The sequence below is a fragment of the Calliphora vicina genome, chromosome 2, assembly GCF_958450345.1.
Source record: "Calliphora vicina chromosome 2, idCalVici1.1, whole genome shotgun sequence".
NCBI classification, from domain to species: Eukaryota; Metazoa; Arthropoda; class Insecta; order Diptera; family Calliphoridae; genus Calliphora; species Calliphora vicina.
In genome coordinates this window covers 25,630,445-25,650,925 of record NC_088781.1, presented here as the reverse complement: position 1 = coordinate 25,650,925, position 20,481 = coordinate 25,630,445, and the positions used below count along the sequence as shown (strand labels likewise).

At 31.5% G+C, this 20,481-nt stretch overlaps 2 protein-coding genes across 2 annotated transcripts; both read right to left on the bottom strand.

The window, feature by feature from the left end:
* Window positions 1-4,634: 4,634 nt before the first annotated feature.
* On the bottom strand, window positions 4,635-5,368 carry LOC135950359 (uncharacterized). Its single transcript, XM_065499906.1, has 4 exons — window positions 5,303-5,368; window positions 4,944-5,237; window positions 4,763-4,870; window positions 4,635-4,679 (listed from the first exon to the last, which is right to left on the bottom strand). Exons 1-4 carry the CDS (start codon window positions 5,366-5,368, stop codon window positions 4,635-4,637), a joined length of 513 nt encoding a protein of 170 aa, XP_065355978.1.
* A 7,883-nt stretch (window positions 5,369-13,251) lies between these two features.
* Window positions 13,252-18,081, bottom strand: LOC135951817 (zinc carboxypeptidase). The gene is made up of 6 exons (XM_065501552.1): window positions 17,856-18,081; window positions 17,651-17,787; window positions 14,167-14,551; window positions 13,922-14,015; window positions 13,558-13,854; window positions 13,252-13,492 (listed from the first exon to the last, which is right to left on the bottom strand). The coding sequence occupies exons 1-6, from the start codon at window positions 18,048-18,050 to the stop codon at window positions 13,299-13,301; spliced, it is 1,302 nt and encodes a 433-aa protein (XP_065357624.1). The 5' UTR covers window positions 18,051-18,081; the 3' UTR covers window positions 13,252-13,298.
* Window positions 18,082-20,481: the final 2,400 nt, after the last annotated feature.

The window sequence follows — 20,481 nt, the reverse complement described above, 5'->3', positions numbered from 1 at the left end:
TGCAAAATTAAGCTATTAAATTTTCTACAGACAACTAAGGTAATCAAAACCTTTTCTATATAAAATAAAAGTTATCGATTAGTTTTCTATAGATACTTTAAATTATCGATAACATTTTAAACCAAAAATTATGAATACTGCCTTCTATCAAGAAAGTTGTTATCATAAATGTTAAAATTGTGATTACAATTTCTTAATTTTTAACTAATATTTCACAATTAATTGTTATTTACTTATATTGTAAATAAACATTTATTTCCTTATAATTCTCCTTCTTGAGCAATATATTCTTACCCTTTCAGTCACTCATGTAATCATTTACACAAATCGTTTGACAAACCGAAAAATTAATGTGGGTGTTGAGAATATGAAACACATCACACACAATATTTATTTTCTAAAATGAGTGATAAAACCTCATTCACACTAAATATTGTATAGAAATTGTGTTGTTTTTCAGTTTAGAAAGTGTTGAAGTGATATGGCCCTCATGCAATTGAAACGTTTGCCACATGCCTTGTGCCTGCCTCCATTTGACAGAGTCGTGCTTATCAGTACTACAAACTATTTATTCGTATATTAACAATTGTTAGTGAACTTAAACAAAAATAAACAAAAAAGTACTACTCGTTTTTTGTTTTATAAAATAAAAATACACAACTTACTTTTGCATTTAAATATTTGGAGTATGTTTTTTTCTAATTTTTAATTATAGGTCAACATACGATTTAACTGTGTATTTGTTTTGATTGTTAATAGTTAATTTATTTCCTGTAATGTTAGTTAATTACAATTGTAAAATTAGTCGATAACATATGTATCCGTAGATAATTAAAATTTTATTTATAGAAAATAAATGAAAATTTTCAATAGAAAATTATATATCGATATTTTATAGACAATAATGCTATCAATAAATTTTTTTTCAGAAAATAAAATGTTTTAAATTAATTTTATGTTATGGATAAATTATATTCATATAATCGCTAAATTATTTGCAAAAAATCCAAGTTATTGATATAGTCTCTATAGAAAATTAAAGTTATCGATACGTTTTCTGTAGAAGTTCGAGTTATCGATAAATTGTCTAAAAAATTCAAGTTTTCGAGGACTTTTCTATAGAAAATTCAAATTATCGATAAATTAATGACTATTCATGACTAAGTTAACGATAAATTCTCTATAAAAATTAAAAGTACATAAAATTGACACACACAAACGAATTGACATTAAAACTTAATAATATTATTATGACACTGAAATATTTCCTAAAAAAAAAACAATGAAAAATACCAAGTAAATCAAAAAAATATATTTTTATAATGGATTGTTAGAGTAATAAATAAAGTAAAAATCCTAAAAATGTAATCAAAACTCACTTAAGAGAAAATAAAAACCTAACAATTCAACATCTCCTGATTTTGACCTAATCATTAAAAGCGGAGTTACCACTGGATGCTATCTAACTCTGTGTCAATTAAAAAGTAAAATTTTTATAAATATCGAGCTTTTTCTTAATTAAAAAATCCATAAATTTTATAATAATTGCAAAAATACAAAAAAAAATTAATCAAAAGTTTATTGATATACAGAATATAGCGCTTTTGTCCGAGATTGACCCATTAGTGTTTGATTGGGACTTTCAACCAATTTTTCCTTTTTCAACTTAGTTCTTTTTTAATTGTTAAGCAATATTTCAAAAATAATGAATGTTAGGCTGCGATAGTTTGAGCAAAATCATCCTAAGCGATGCAGCAAAATTGTCACCAGATGTCTTTGTTAATCGCCAAAATTGCCTCATCTAGGTTTCAGAGAACCAAAATGTTATTTAGCATTGTTAAATTTCGATACTTTTAAATGCTCGATATTACTTAAGGTATTTATAGACGGCAATACTGAGTATTAATATTTGTCAAAAACTCAAGTATCATTATACAATTTCATCGTCTAAACAAAATTTGTATTAGATTTTCAAAAAATACAAATGATTTTTTTTGATTTACGGTCGGTATTGAAAATTTGTTTAAAACAATTCAAAAACTTTTTATTTTCATATGTATCGGGTATGTATTTATAAAAACAAATAAGGCAAATAAAAATGTTAAGAAAATATAAAATAAAAATAAAATTTTCAGAAAAATATCAATCAACAAAGAAATAAAATATTTGTAATACTATCGTGTAAACAATAAATGTTTTTCGAAACGATTTTTTGAAATACCGACTGATTTCAATAATATTTTAAATTTGAAAAGTGTTAATACTCAGTATTCCCGTCTATAAATACCTTTATTACTTTGATATTTACTTTAAAAAAGTTTTAATTAAAGAACATTTACATTCAAAAAGGTACATTTTTATACCCTACACTACCATAGTGGGAAGGGTATCATGTGTTTGTAATGATGTTTGGAACGCCAAAAAATATTAGTCTATCACACACTTAAAGTATACCGATCGATTCAGATTATTCCTATATATTGTCTCTCTATAATAAAATTTATTTTGCTCTCTTTATTATAAACAATTACACTGTGGTTTAGAAAAGTTTTTTTTGGTAATAATTCGGTATATCAGTAACTATTAGAGATATTGTTACGAAATTTCACATGATTGGAGCTGAGGTGTTTTCGAGTTGATTTGCAGTTGTTCAGCTTCCTAGCGCTAATAGGGGCCAATGCATTGCCCCTCAAAATTGGTCACCTCGGGTCTCACAATTTTTTAAAAAATCGCCAAAAATCCATTTATTATCCGAATGAGCTAAAATTTAAAATATAAATATTGCTTAAGAAGCTCTAAATATGCTTTTTAGGTTATCTCTATTAATTGAAGAGATATTTAGTTTTATTTTGCTCGATTTTTTAGGGTTTTTTAGATGTGTTTTTTGAAATGTCAGCTATGTTGGCTATAAAATTCTAAATAAAATAAAAACAACAGTTATGTTGTCCCTATAAAGTTAAACGCATCAAAAGTTGGAACATGTAAAAAGTGTCTTTTTTTAAGTTTTTTTCCCAAAAAGGCCCATATATTTATACCCTACACCAGCATAGTAGGGAGGGTATTATGCGTTTGTGCAGATGTTTGTAACGCCCAAAAATATTAGTCTAACACCCACCTTAAAGTAAACCGATCGACTTAGAATCACTTTCTGAGTCGATTAAACGATGTCCGTCCGTCTGGTCGGCTGGCTGTCCATGTAAACCTTGTGCGCAGAGTACAGGTCGCAATTTTGAAGATATTTCGATCAAATTTGGTACTTATTATTTTTTGGACCCAATGACCAAGTCTATTAAAATGGCTGAAATCGGTCCATTATTTCACCTAGCCCCCATGCAAATGTCCTTCCGAAATTGGATTTTATCAGTCATAAATGTTTAATTTATAAATGCAACTCCACAAATTGCGCTTCAAATAAGTTTTATATATACAAAATTCATGTCACCAAATTTTGTTACGATTGGTCCATAATTAGTCATAGCTCCCATATAGACCCGCTTCCGAAAATCACTTTAACGTGCATAAATCGCTTAAAAATGTTGGTATACTCACAAAATTCAACATACTAAACATTCATAGAGATATACATCACACGACCTAATTTCATGGTGATCGGTCCATAATTGGTCATAGCCCCCATATAAGGCCCACTTCCAAAAATCACTCAAAAATATAAATTATTGAAATTTTAAAAGAAAAATTTTTTTGCTCTTTTACTTAGTGTAGGGTATTATATTGTCGGGCTTCACCGACCATACTTTCTTACTTGTTTTTCTTAGATTTGAGTAAAAAATTCTAAAAAGGCAAAGCATTGATCCTCGAAAAAGCTTCACATTTGTATAACCCTATATCCTTCTTAAAAATCAAATGTAAATTTTGAATTCAAACACATACTGACTTAACAGAAAGTTTGGTGTAACACATTTTGTATGCAATATATGAAAAACCGTACAAATTTTTCAAAGGGGGGCAAGGTCTGCGCAGGGTATTGGCTCACAATGATACGCTGTGTAAAATTGAAACGATTTTGCAACGCGGCTAGGTGTCCTTGAGTCTGAAAAATAAGGCCTTTAGGAAGGCCTCTTTACTGCTTCTTTTTCACGATTGGAATGTATGCCAAAACATTCTCATGAATTAGGTCTTTCGCATTATTGAACCATACTTCTTTGAAATTGAGATTGATCAAGCATTGACTGTTATATCGCGACATGATAACAGTTCTTTCAGCGGTTTGGAATTGGATGATATTGATGGGAACGTCATGTGATTTCAAGGAGACGGTTTCACAATTCAAGTACTACATGAAACATTTTCTAGTCGTATACCTCCTCGTTTCGGTGATCAGTATTGGCGCCCTAGATCGTTTGATTAACACCATTGGGTTTCTGTATATTGGGTTATTTGAAGTCAAAGGTCTATGCCAACAAGCCCACAATCATCCTGGTAGTGAAGAAGGAAATTTAACGCTGTTTGATCTATTTATACGAATTTCATAAAACTTTAGAGCTTTCAGAAAGCATTAAACAAATCAAATTGTCTATTTAATCATTTATTTTGCAATATTTTTACAGTATTTATTAAATTAACATGTTCACAACTATAAATTTGAAATATTCTGTTTACTAGCAATAATTTGTCTATCCCTTGGTTATTTCCAATTCAACATGGAAGCACGATTTACCCTAGATAAAAGAAACAAAACACATGGTTGTTGTTAAAATTTCATTTCATGACATGATCTCACAACATGCAATAAACAACTTACGGTGTCATGTTCAATATTTGAATCGATAACGATGTTGCCACGAGCCATACTCAACAAAGCCTTGTATTTGGACAGATCCACGGTGTGATCATCGCCGCAAACTTTGCCCTTTACAATAAAACAAAACACATTTAAGTTACACTGTCTTAAAGATGTGATAAATCAAAAGGAAATAACTTACATCTTCAACAGGACAGGAGGCGGGAGCACCAAACAATTTCAAATAGTCCCTAACCTCACCGGGTGCATTGTCGGCCATAGTGCACATATCCAATTTGCCCTCTTTCACCAAAACGCCATCCTTGACCACCTTGTATTTCGAGACAGCTGTCTTGAAAGGTTTATTGATCACACAGCCAGTGGGTACAATTTCACATTTTTTATTCAACTTCACCGAGAAACCATCTTCAATGGTAATAATGGCATCGGCTCCAGCACAATTTTCCGCCTTAATTATTCTAGCCTTGTAGCCATTCTGTTGAATATAAATAGATAGATTTGTCAGGCAATTTAAAACCTTTAGTCCTTTAATAAACTTACACAAGCCAAAGCTATATTTACGGCCACAGTTACAATCAACAATTTCAATAGATATTTTTCAAACATTTTCAGTTTATTTCCAATTCAGTTGCTGCCTTTCTGTTGTTGTGAATTCAATAACAATGTTGTTTATTTCCCAATTTGTTATTGGCTTTTATAGGATTTTTGTAGTGGACTTTTGGCCCTTTGTCTGTTTTTGGAATAAAAGCTTTTTAATTTGTTTTACAATTATTTTTCTATTATGCGCTATTTAACTTTTACAATCTCAGATCGTTCAGCTCTATTGTTCATCGTCCAAATGATATTTAGAATTTTGTTTTTAGACATTTTTTCACTAAATTTAATGCATGAGTATTTTCAGTAATTTTATTTGTGTCTACCAATTTTTAATTAAGAGCATATGAGTGAATAAACAATTTTAGGAAAACGTGGAACAGTTGTGAAACTCTCAGTTACATATTTGTTAAATTTAACCCATGGTGAGGTTTTGTTGTTTAAGAAATTTTGAATTGAATTGTAACATAACACATTTTTCTTGCTAGCTATCACTAGGTTTGAACTAGATGTGAAGAAAAGAAATTAATTTTCAGAGAAAAGTAAAGAAGCCAGGTGATGTAAAAAGAAATAAAGTGAAAACCACAGTCCAAAGAAAAGGACAGGAAACAAAGATAGACTGGGATTCTCAGAGTCCCGTTATCTAAAATAGCCAGCCTATTCCCCTGATAGATTTCCTAGATCACAACTAGATATATCTCCCAGTTCATCAGGGAATCTTTCCCTTGTTACACATAATATGTTCCACTCTTTCTAGTTCCTCAATATCCTCGCACAGCCTACAGAAGTCTTGTGGTCATTTACCAATGAAGGCTCTAATTGAGCAGTGCCCGGTTACCACTCCTACTAAAGACCCCAGACTTTCTATCAAACCCAATTAGTCTTCTGGTTGCATTTGCATCAAAAGTTTGCCAAATAGCCCTTGACACCCTTCAATCCAACCCTTCATTGCCTCCCAACCGGGCAACCATAAGTAATAATAGGCCTTACAACCGATGAGTAAATCAAGTTTACCATGCCTGGTCGTAGTCCCCAATTCTTACCAATAGCCTTTCTTTCATGTTAATTTGTTATCAAGGAAGGTCCCTAAATACTTGGTTCCCTCTGATAAAGTCAGCTCAACGCCGTAAATTTAAGGCAAATTAAAACTCCCTACCCTATATTTCCTGATAAAGAGTACTAACTCTGTTATCGTTGGGTTACACCCAGCCCATTTCCCTTGGCCCAGGTTGAGAAGTCACATAGCGCCGCCAGCATGATTTCGCTGATTGTCGACAGAACCTTTCCCTTGATCAGAAACACAACGTCGTCCGCAGAAAGGCAACTATCTGCCTACCCTTAGATTCAAAGATCCTGAGAATAGAATTCGCCACTAGTAACCATAACAGGGATGACAATACTCCACCTTGCGGTGTATCCCTGGTAACCCGTCTTCTAATCCTATCATCCCCAAGTCTTGAGTTGATAATCCTGATACCACCAGTCCTTAATCCCCAGTTCAACTAACGACTCTCATATTGCCTCTATCCTAATGTTATTAAAGGATATATATATCCAAAAACGCAGCTAAAGTATTCCCTATGCTCTAAGCCGTGCTCAATGTAACCCACAACTTCATGCTGCGCACTCTCTACAGATTTACCCTTGAGGGAAGCATACTGAGCGTTGCTAATGAGCTGAGTATCGGTCGATCAAGCGTCTTCAACAGTAAAGATGACAGGCTGATGGGTCTAAAATCCTTTGGCTTCGAGTGGCACGCCTTACCGGCTTTAGATATAAAGATTAATTTACGTCTCTCCACCCTCTCGGCAAATACCCCCTACTGAAACATATCCTGAAAATATCAGCAAATGGAGTATTGCTGGGATTTTTACGGGTCGAAAGTATTTACCGCCCATACTGATTTTTCCCCAGACCCGTAGGTGCAGTGTCCACCTCGTAATCGTCGTTAATTTCAGTTTCTATATAACCAGGAATGTGTAAGGGAGAGTATATATGAGCTACACTCCGTCTTAGAGTTGTCATACCTTTTAATGTACCCTACGAATTTTGGATCTTTGGATAATATTCGCTGAAACCTGGACAACTCATTGACTCGCAGTGTTATACCCAAGAATTCCGTTTTGCCCTCTTTAGATCTCCATTATACTATTGAACAACCTTCCAGCCGTCGATTTTTGAACGTAAAGTTCTTTGGTCCACCATTTAGGTTGCTTCCTTTTAATAGGTTAAATGTGTTTAAAATTAATTACTCGCTCAAATGTTATTACTCTTGATTTGAGAATTATATTTAATTTCGTTTCTAAAGAGAAAATAAGTTATTTTTAATACAGTCTAACAAACGATCAAATCTTGCTGTGGAAAACCTCCAAATAAGGAACTAAATATAACATTTTCGAAACTAGAAACATTAATGACATTAATGAGTGTGACAGTCTTACATCATTTCTTCTTATTGGTCTATGTTTATAACACTTCCTAAAGGGTTAAACTTATTATAAATTAACATATTGTTATTTATTATTTATGACAAATGTAATTTTTTAACTTAAACAATTTAAGATCAATACATGCGATAATCATTTTGTTTGGCACTTGGTATTCATTAAAATGTCTAAAAAAAAATTATTTCATAATTGTATATTATAAACATTTGGGTCAAAATGACATTTACAAAATAATAATGGTTTTTGTTTAATTAAAATTCATCTGATACTAAAGTCAACTAAATTTTAATAATATTTAAATTAGCTTTATCATTTCCTATTTTCTCTCAGAACAAATGAAAGTATTTTAAGTGCAGTTTTTTTAAAATAAAAAAGTGTTTTCCAGACATATGTATGTAGGTACATAGTTTATGGGAATTAATATAATTTAACGTTCAACTAATTTGGTTTCTGTTAAGTAATATGAGCACTATAGTATGTTTTCATTAGTTCATTGAAAATTTAGCAAATTAGAGATACAAATTAATTTATATTTAATTATGAACAAAAGTACAATAATTTTGTGCAAATATTAGTGAATATTCCATGACCATTTTGTATAAATCTGCTGGAATTTCTTTGCTGCATCGTTGAATTTCGTCCTTCAAAATAGGATAGTTGTAGCGTTCCTAATTTCCCGGACCTTTTCCTTTCCCGGGAGAAAATTAAAAAAATATTTCATTCCCGGGAATGTTTAAATACTAAATTAAACCAAAAACCAATAAATATTTTTCGAATAAATAAAAAAAAAATGTTTGGTCTGACTTATAAGTGATCACAGATCGAATATGAAAAATCGATTTTTGGTCAAAAATATGAGTGATCACAGATCGACCTCCTTTTCTCGATTAAACGCTTATTTACAAAGTTATTGAAGATTTTAGATTTTTGAGTTTTTTCATATGAAAAACAGATTTTTGATCTGAAATATGAGTGATCACAGATCGACCTCCTTTTCTCGATTAAACGCTTGTTTACAAAGTTATGAAGGATCTTAGATTTTTGAGTTTTTTGATATAAAAATCGATTTTTGGTGTGAAATATGAGTGATCACAGTTCGACCTCCTTTTCTCGATTAAACGCTTATTTACAAAGTTATTGAAGATGTAAGATTTTTGAGTTTTTTCAGATTAAAAATCGATTTTTGGTCAGAAATATGAGTGATCACAGATCGAGCTATTTTTCTCGATTAAACACTTATTTACAAATTTATTAAGGATTTTAGATTTTTGAAATTTTTTATATGAAAAATCGACTTTTGGTCAGAAATATGAGTGATCACAGATCGACCTCCTTTTCTCGATTAAACGTTTATTTACAAAGTTATTGAAGATTTTAGATTTATGAGTTTTTTCATATGAAAAACAGATTTTTGGTCTGAAATATGAGTCATCAAAGATCGACCTCCTTTTCTCGATTAAACGCTTATTTACAAAGTTATTGAAGATTTTAGATTTTTGAGTTTTTTCATATGAAAAACTGATTTTTGGTCAGAAATATGAATGATCACAGATCGACCTCTTTTTCTCGATTAAACGCTTATTTACAAAGTTATGAAGGATTTTAGATTTTTGAAGTTTTTCATATGAAAAACTGATTTTTGGTCAGAAATATGAATGATCACAGATCGACCTCCTTTTCTCGATTAAACGCTTATTTACAAAGCTATTAAGGATTTTAGATTTTTGAAGTTTTTCATATGAAAAGTCGATTTTTGGTCTGAAATATGAGTGATCACAGATCGATCTTCTTTTCTCGATTAAACGCTTGTTTACAAAGTTATGAAGGATTTTAGATTTTTGAGTTTTTTCATATAAAAATCGATTTTTGGTCTGAAATATGAGTGATCACAGATCGATCTTCTTTTCTCGATTAAACGCTTGTTTACAAATTTATTAAGGATTTTAGTTTTTTGAAATTTTTCATATGAAAAACAGATTTTTGGTCAGAAATATGAGTGATCACAGATGGACCTCCTTTTCTTGATTAAACGCTTATTTACAAAGTTATTGAAGATTTTAGATTTTTGAGTTTTATCATATGAAAAACAGATTTTTGGTCAGAAATATGAGTGATCACAGATCGACATCCTTTCTCGATTAAACGCTTGTTTACAAAGTTATGAAGGATTTTAGATTTTTGAGTTTTTTCATATGAAAAGTCGATTTTTGGTCTGAAATATGAGTGATCACAGATCGACCTCCTTTTCTCGATTAAACGCTTATTTACAAAGTTATTGAAGATTTTAGATTTTTGAGTTTTTTCATATTGAAAACAGATTTTTGGTCAGAAATATGAGTGATCACAGATCGACCTCCTTTTCTCGATTAAACGCTTATTTACAAAGCTATTAAGGATTTTAGATTTTTGAAGTTTTTCATATGAAAAGTCGATTTTTGGTCTGAAATATGAGTGATCACAGATCGGCCTCCTTTTCTCGATTAAACGCTTGTTTACAAAGTTATGAAGGATTTTAGATTTTTGAGTTTCTCATATGAAAAATCGATTTTTGGTCAGAAATATGAGTGATCACAGATCGACCTCCTTTTCTCGATTAAACGCTTATTTACAAAGTTATTGAAGATTTCCGATTTTTGAAGTCTTTCATATGAAAAATCTATTTTTGGTCTGAAATATGAGGGATCACAGATCGACCTCCTTTACTCGATTAGACGCTTATTTACAAAGTTATTAAAGATTTTAGATTTTTGAAGTTTTTCATATGAAAAGTCGATTTTTGGTTTGAAATATGAGTGATCACAGATCGACCTCCTTTTCTCGATTAAACGCTTGTTTACAAAGTTATGAAGGATTTTAGATTTTTGAGTTTCTCATATGAAAAATCGATTTTTGGTCAGAAATATGAGTGATCACAGATCGACCTCCTTTACTCGATTAGACGCTTATTTACAAAGTTATTAAAGATTTTAGATTTTTGAAGTTTTTCATATGAAAAGTCGATTTTTGGTTTGAAATATGAGTGATCACAGATCGACCTCCTTTTCTCGATTAACGCTTGTTTACAAAGTTATGAAGGATTTTAGATTTTTGAGTTTTTTCATATAAAAATCGATTTTTAGTCAGAAATATCAATGATCACAGATGGACCTCCTCTTCTCGATTAAACACTTATTTACAAATTTATTAAGGATTTTAGAGTTTTGAAGTTTTTCGTATAAAAAATCGATTTTTGGTCAGAAATATGAGGGATCACAGATCGAGCTCTTTTTGTCGATTAAACGCTAATTTACAATGCTATTAATGATTGTAGATTTTTGAAGTTTTTCATATGAAAAATCTATTTTTGGTCAGAAATATCAATGATCACAGATGGACCTCCTTTTCTCGATTAAACGCTTATTTGCAAAGTTATTGAAGATTTCCGATTTTTGAAGTCTTTCATATGAAAAATCTATTTTTGGTCTGAAATATAAGTGATCACAGATCGACCTCCTTTTCTCGATTAAACGCTTATTTACAAAGTTATGAAGGATTTTAGATTTTTGAAGTTTTTCATATGAAAAGTCGATTTTTGGTTTGAAATATGAGTGATCACAGATCGACCTCCTTTTCTCGATTAAACGCATATTTACAAAGTTATTGAAGATTTTAAATTTTTGAGTCTTTTCAAATTAAAAATCGATCTTTGGTAGATATATGATTGATCACAGATTAAACAATTAAATCTCGATTAAACGCTTACTTACAAATTTATTAAGGATTTTAGTTTTTTGAAATTTTTCATATGAAAAACAGATTTTTGGTCAGAAATATGAGTGATCACAGATGGACCTCCTTTTCTTGATTAAACTCTTATTTACAAAGTTATTGAAGATTTTAGATTTTTGAGTTTTATCATATGAAAAACAGATTTTTGGTCAGAAATATGAGTGATCACAGATCGACCTCCTTTTCTCGATTAAACGCTTATTTACAAAGTTATGAAGGATTTTAGATTTTTGAGTTTTTTCATATAAAAATCGATTTTTGGTCAGAAATATGAGTGATCACTGATCGACCTCTTTTTCTAGATTAAATGCTTATTTACAAAGTTATTGAAGATTTTAGATTTTTGAGTTTTATCATATGAAAAACAGATTTTTGGTCAGAAATATGACTGGTCACAGATCTCTCCTTTTCTCGATTAAACTCTTATTTAAAAATTTATTAAGGATTTAAGATTTTTGAAGTTTTTCGTATGAAAAATCGATTTTTGGTCAGAAATATGAGTGATTACAGATCGAGCTCTTTTTGTCGATTAAACGCTTATTTACAAAGTTATGAAGGATTTTAGATTTTTGAGTTTTTTCATATAAAAATCTGGTCAGAAATATGAGTGATCACAGATCCTTTTCTCGATTAAACGCTTGTTTACAAAGTTATTGAAGATTTTAGATTTTTGAGTTTTTTCGTATAAAAATCGATTTTTGGTCAGAAATATGACTGATCACAGATCGACCTCCTTTTCTCGATTAAACGCTTATTTACAAAGTTATGGAAGATTTTAGATTTTTGAGTTTTTTCATATGAAAAATTCGTTTTTTGGTCAGAAATATGATGATTACAGATCGACCTCCTTTTCTCGTTTAAACGCTTGTTTACAAAGTTATGAAGGATTTTAGATTTTTGAGTTTTTTCATATAAAAATCGATTTTTGGTCAGAAATATGAGTGATCACAGATCGAGCTCTTTTTGTCGATTAAACGCTTATTTACAATGTATTAAGGATTTTAGTTTTTTGAAGATTTTCATATGAATCATTGATTTTTGGTCAGAAATATGAGTGATCACAGACCTCCTTTTCTCGATTAAACGCTTATTTACAAAGTTATTAAGGATTTTAGATTTTTGATGTTTTTCATATGAAAAATCGATTTTTGGTCTGAAATATAAGATCGACCTCCTTTTCTCGATTAAACGCTTATTTACAAAGTTATTGAAGATTTTAGATTTCTGAAGTTTTTCATATGAAAAATCGATTTTTGGCAGAAATATGAGTGATCACAGATCGACCTCCTTTTCTTGATTAAACGCTTATTTACAAAGTTATTGAAGATTTTAGATTTTTGAGTTTTATCATATTGAAAACAGATTTTTGGACAGAAATATGAGTGATCACTGATCGACCTCCTTTTCTCGATTAAACGCTTATTTACAAAGTTATGGAAGATTTTAGATTTTCGAGTTTTTTCATATGAAAAATTAGTTTTTTGGTCAGAAATATGATTATCACAAATCGATCTCCTTTTTTTGGATTAAACGCTTTTTTACCAAGTTATTGAAGATTAAAATTTTTTGAAATTATAATATTTCTTGTCTGTTCAAACTTTCGTTTATAGTTTTACCTAAAATTCATTTTTGAATTGTGAAATGTTGAAAAAATGTTTGATTCGCATATTATTTATCTTAGTTTATAAAATCGTTTCTTTATTAATAATTACATATAAGAGTAAAATTTATACAATATTAATTTCCTGAGCTGCATTAATCATACCCACAAAACCATCTAAAACTTCTTTAGCCACTGGCAAAATCATTTCTGGAGGCAAAACAAAACCATATTCACCCTTATCACGCAATTCAATGGTATAAGGAATAGGAATGCCCTTAACGCCGTAAGCCCATTCCTTGCCAGAGCCCGAAACTTTGTCTGTGAAAACAAAAAACACAATAAATTAAACTGAAAACTAGAAAGCTTACAAAAATAAAACTTACATAAAGTAGTGGCACTTGAACCATAAGTAAATACGGTATTATATCTGCGATATAAAGCATCGGCATAGCCCTTGGCCACATGCATCATTTGGTCATAATGTTCGGGAAATTCGGTGTCAGTATGGCCCCAGGGCGACAAAACATATTGGCCATACGAGTGCAATGAAATATAAATCTTAATAGTGTCTTCTGGTATGGTAGTATTAATAAATTGCAACATTTGTTTAATTTCTTGATCAGATTCAGCTGAGGGACCAGCATAGGTTTCCGAGCAGGGATCCGAAGAGGCACCAGTTACTAAAGTAACAACAAAAAAAATACTCAATTTTTATAAAGTTTTAAAACGTTTTCAAAATGAACTTACACATCCATAGAAAATCAAAATTACGATTCAAATCGGTGCCAATACATTTGCCAGTAGGATCAGAGGGCAATCTAGATTTACGCCACATACGGTTCTATAAAACACAACAATATTAAACAACATATAGATTTCTGTTTTAGTTAACTAATAGATAACATACATATAATTGAAAGTACTTAGTTAATTGAATAACAATTCTTATCAAATCAAACAAATCTTATCAAATTTTGTTTGCTTCCACTTACCACTTCATGCGAGTATACAAAACCATCAACATTCAATACCGGTATTATCCACCAGTCCACACTTTCAGCGATTTTTCTTACACCTGGATTTCGAGGCACCAACAATTCATCAATAATGTAGGTTATCGTGGCAGAAGTAATCCATTCTCTAGCATGAATATTGGACTCTATGAACACAGCCTTGTTACCGGGTTTATAGGAGATTTTAATGCCTTTAATTAAACGTCCCTCATAGGAGTGGCCAATATCGAAGGGTGTTACTATATCGGGATAACGTTTGACAATTAAATCTAACCATTCATAGATTTCATCTAGAGTATGGAAGTTTTCCCAATCCATGCTGGTTGAAGAAGATCTAGTTTTGGGTTGTTCGTTGTCTATGAGACTGGAATAGTGAAGAGAAATTATATATTATTTAATATAACAATATTAGATAGATTTTAGAATATAAAACAGAAAGTTTTTATCATAATCATATCATCGCTAAATTGACAGTATTCAGCCGGATGTGACTCGGTTCACTACGGATCAAATGTTGGAATCAAAGGCACTAAAGGTTAATATACTCTTCAAACTATGAATAAATTTAATTAGAGATCTTTAAAGAAGGTAAAACGTTAAAGCCTAGTATAAATCCACTACTTAAGATGATAAAGAAATCTACCGATTCTAGAACTTAAAAAAACTAACGCAAATCAGTGAGAATTTTATATGCCGATCTACTCCGAAACCGCATTAAAAAAGATACCATGATTTCGTACTTTCCTCACATTAAAGATCGATAATTTTAGCCTCCTTCCTTTTGAAAACCTTTAAAATGTAATTGATTTTCACTTAAGAACATTGATTGAACCCATTCAACTATCTGTCTCTCAGCATATCTATATGAAAAGGACAACAATTGAGGAATCTGTACTTTCCTATTATGACCTCTCACATTATAGACCGCCAAGTTTAGCTTCCTTTCTTTTGAAATCCTTGACCAATTTAATTGATTTTCACTTAAGAACATGGATTGAATTCATTCAACTATCTGTCTCTCGGCACATCTATATGAAGGAGAATTCTGTTGAGATTGGGCTTCGCTCGATTGCGAAATGTTTTATATTGAGAAAACTCTTGAGCCCTTAGTTACTTTCCATGATATTGAAAAAGCTCCTGATAATTTGTTGAAACTTGAAAACAAACTCGATCTACTCTAAAACCGCAATAGAAAACCTACTATAATTTCAATAAGCCTAATCTCCTTCCTTTTATAGATCTTGGAAAGGCAAATTGATGTTCCTTATGAAAATTGGTTGGGCCTAATCTACTATCTGCCTCTCACCATATCTATAAGGTGGGGAAATCTGTTGAGATTGTGCTTTACTCGCTTGTGGATTACATTGAGAAAACTATTGGGCGCTTAGTACCTATTGACTTTTCGTGGATACTGAGAAAGATTTGTATTGACCAATCCACTCTCCAAATTCGCGGTTAAAGAATAATAAAGAAATCTACTGATTCTGAACCAGGGGAATCTCCATATGCTCTAAAACAGCATTCGAGAAAATACGATAATTGCGATAAACTTAGTCTCCTTCCTTTTGTGGATCTTGGATAGGTAAATTGATGTTCCTTATGAACCTTATGGTTGGACCTGATCTACTATCTGCCTCCCAGCATATCTATAAGAAGGAGATATCTGTTGAGATTGCACTTTACTCGCTTGAGGGTTAAATTGAGAAAACTATTGATCACTTAATACCTTTCCTGGATACTGAGAAATATTGGTGTTGATCAATGCACTATTGTTGTCATAGAGCTAACTACACATATATCATTAGAAGCTGTAAATATTTAAAGCTCTAAAACAATATAAAGAAATCTACCGAGTCTGAAATTTAGAAAAACGCGAACCGTTGAAGATCTTACACTCAGATCTACTCTAAACCCGCCTAGGTTGCCCGATACGTTTAAACTCCTTGATTTTGTTCATTTAAGAACTTTGGTTGGACCTGATGTACTATCTGCCCCTTCTGCAATCAAATATGTGGGGAAAACTGTTGAGACTGCACTGAGTCCTTAATAGCTTTCTTGGTAATTAAACCAAGAAAGCTATCTAGAGAGACTGTTGACCTTTTAAACGGGGCAACCGCTATCTCTAAGATATCGAATCGTTGGACTCCACAGGTTGGTGTATTATGTCTCTTTTGAGGAATAACCCAATGAATTCATTTCTTGTGAAAGTTAATTTCTTGACAGTGTTCGATAGTGCAAAATATCTGGGTAATCCTGGATTCGAAACTGTCATGGAATCTGAACTCTCAATCTAGAGCATTGGTAGGCATTCATATTGTTCAAATTACGATGATTTTCGTAAATTTACACGTACACAACCCGAATGTAAACACAGCAAGAGCGTAAAAAATACAAATAACTCATTTAGTTGCAAACAATAGAGCGTAAAATTACAAATATTTCATTCTTTGATTGATGATGTTGCGATTTTTTTATTTTTTACCCATACATGCATATAAACTACAATTTCTCTTTTTGGGCTTCGCTGATCTAGAGTTCCAAAGCGACTACGGCCGATTATTAGTGCAGAAGGTACATACGGAAAACTTTGTAAATTAACCAAAAAAAACTTATTGCCAAAGGAGTGATCATGCGAATTCCCAGAGAATATTGATTACAGCGACCGGACAAAAATCCCCCTACAAAAGTCTATTTGAGGCCTTCACTAATGATGATGGAGAGTGTGGAAGGGGTCTTTTACTTGACGAACTGGACGCATGTGTCTTTCAGACTATCCCTCAAAGTGTTGTATATGGCGAGATTTCGGTCATTAAGAGCAATTTAAATTGTTAAGGTTTTGTCGAGTATTCGTATCTATGCCGATAGCCAATCTGCTCTGAGAGCTGGCAGGGTTTTCTTTAAAATCCAATTTAGCCATTGAATGCTATTGAAGATATGATGAGCCATCTCATAATTGAAGTGTATTGGATTCCTACTGAAAGTTCAGATATGTTGTTTGGTATGAAGTCATTACAGACTTTGTTAAAATTCATCCAATGGTTAAATAGATCCAAAACTTCGACTTATTAAATGATACCAGGCAAAAACCATAAGCAAGATGAAGAATATATATTAACGAAAACTTTCGTAAATTTTCATGAAGGTTTAAAATATATATAGGGCAGGCGCGGATCCAGAAGGGGTGAAATAGGAATTCCCCCTCCAAAACCGAAAAGTTTTCATATAAAAAAGTAAAAAAAGAAATATGTAGAACAAATTTTAATTTCCCTCCCCCCCAAATGGTTGACCTGCTCCGCGCCTGATCTAGGATCATACAAAATATAATTATATTTCCTCTTTTATTAACATATTACCATTTATATAGAAGCACTCCTTATCAGATAATGAATATTTTATAGTCTTCTATCACAGAATGGTAATCCATTTAATCATTTCAAATAGTTCCTCTAGAAAACTTACTTACCTTTGAACATTTTGAATTTTAACTTCATAAACAATCATAGATTTCTGTAAAATCTCTTCAAACTTCTGTTGTAGATCAGGTTTCACCATTACATCACATGACTCGCCATAATTATGAACTTCGCTCCAGAAATCCAGCTAAAAACAAATAATTAATTTTTAAATATAAAATTTCACTTTTCCCTTTTTCTTTTTGCTTATCATACCTGCAATTCACTTTCCAGGGCCATTAACTGATTATATTCTTCCACATTCTCAATTTTCACTTTATAAACTTTATAATTATCATAACGCATGGGTTGATCCTGGTGGTCCTTCTCCGCAGGCACTACTGCGGCTAAAGCTAAATTAGCTAAAAGCACTAAAGCTATCAACGGTTTTAAATAGCCGTTTTTAAACATTTCTTTTCCGGTTAAAAAACAACCTTGTGCCTTAATTACCAAACAGCTACTGAATTTTTTAGTGGAATTTCTGAAAGTCTTAACTGCAATTTTGTTATTTTAGTTTATTATATATAAAGTTTTATGGATATTTGGCGAATAGAGTGCTTGCGACCCATAATCATTGATTATATTTATTTGGAATTTCAAGTGCCCGTATTCTGGCAGCAATTTAGATTATAAACAATCTAACTACTTAATTGGGTTCATATCTACAAGTATAGGAAAATGTTAACACTTGCCGTGGTAGGTATAAGAAGGTGATTATTTAACATTCTGCACAACAGGTATTTTGTTATTAACATTAATTAACGGGGCTCGTAAACAGAGATGGCCAGTATTAATTTAGTTTTCTTTGTTGGAAAATAAAGTCGATAAAGCAGTAGTTATTTAGAATTAAATAAACTTCAGTGTTGCTTTTATAAGGGACTCTTAAAAACTGTTGGAAATTTAATTAATATTATTTTAGTTTGTGGTTTTTCTCTCCCTCTTCCATTTCATGTTTAATAAACATTTGGTTTTTGATCATGCAAACTGAATGTAATTGAAATGTTTTAAACAGAAACAATGAAGTAAATGATTAAAGTAATTAACTATTTATACATAGACCATCTTTCCGCACTTCTCACTTTTTGTTCCAAATTTTACTCGAATACTTGAAATAGAGAAAAAGCTATTCCAAACCAAATATTAGGTCGAATTCTGCAAATTACTGGAGTCCAACCGAATATTCGATTTCGGATTAGAGGAAAAATCAACCTAATACCAGTATCTGATAATCGATATTTTATAAAGAAAAAACATAGCTACACAGAGAAAACAGATTCGTAGTAGCAACCGAATTTGTTGCCAATCGAATGATTCGGTTGCACACATAGAATTTTTCGGTTCTATCAACGGAAAGTCAGTTGATAAAGAAGAATTTCGGTTGAAGCAACCAAACTTTAGTTACCCCTTCTAAAATTTTTTAGCCACAACTGTAAAATTCGGTCACTAAGGTAGAATCATTCGACTGGCAACAAATTTGGTTGCAATCACGAATCAGTTTTCTCTGTGTATGAAAATTTAAAACAGTTCACAGTGGGGCAGAATCAAAATTTTTTGGAAATAGATGTGGCATTGCTAAACGGCTGGTCCGATCGGATAAAATTTGACGTGGGCGTAGCCAAAGAGCATTCGTTTAAGTTTAAGATATTAAAATGGGCCATACAAATGATCCAGGGGCGGCGCTATGGGGCTCAAAGTAGGGTACCTTCGACATGTAAAATTTTTAAACACGTGCAATTTTTTGTTTCCTATGCGATTTCAAAGATTTTTATATTTTTGGAAAACGCTCGACTAGGTCTTGCGTGTGCTATTTATCTCTTATAATTTTCGAGTTATCGACATTTCAAAATTTAAATTTTAAAATTTTGCCATACCTTGGTCCGCTTTTTTAAAAATATGGGTCTTATTTTTGGACCGAATGGACTCGAAGTAGACAACTAAATTACGAATAACATACAAACGATTTCAGAGCAATATCAATTATGGATCCAAAACTAAACGATTCTCATTTTAAATATTCAAAAAATAGTTGATTTTTGCTGTTTTTTTGGGCGAAAAGGTGACTTAACTCTTTTTTAATTAAAAAAAAAACTTTCTTTAACCCTTAAACGCATGATTTTTACTTTTATTTTTCTATAAACTATCAAATATTTAGTTGATTTTTATTTATTATATTTAGTTTAGCTTTAGTTTCGTTTAGAATTTCTTTAACTGAAACTTTTCGTTCTCCATTTGATTTTTCTGAATTAGAATCTGAATTAGTATCAATGTTATATTCGTCTAAAATTAATTGGAACTGGAATGTAGACAATTGGCAACAATATGCATTAAAGGGTTAAGAACATATAACAATTTTATGTTTTTCTGAAAGATATCTTTACGGAGAGCATTTTGATATAAATAACATGCCCTATTCTTAGAATGTGTTGCCCCTACGACCTTCGGAATTTGACCTATTTTTTTATCAAAAATTCAACTTTGGGCCACATGTTCTAAAATCCCAAAGCTGGGATCAGAAAACAAAAAGCAGCTTTGTAAACCTTGATGTCTTCCCTATTTATCGCCAAAGTAGTTTCCCAGCCCCGAAGGAAATGTGGACCCTATAGGCAAAACTGTAAAAAATACCATTTTTGTTGCAAGTTAATTATTGGCTGTATGATTTAAAAATGCCGGATTTTTTTAAATTTTTAACTTTTATTTTGAAATATTTGTACAATATAAATTTATTCAACGTCGGTTGGTCATTGTTAGCTATGACCTTTTCCCATCTTTCTGGCAACATATGGATTCCGAGTCCAAAGAACTGCTTATATTTTGAGGCCAAGAACGAATCAAGACAATATCG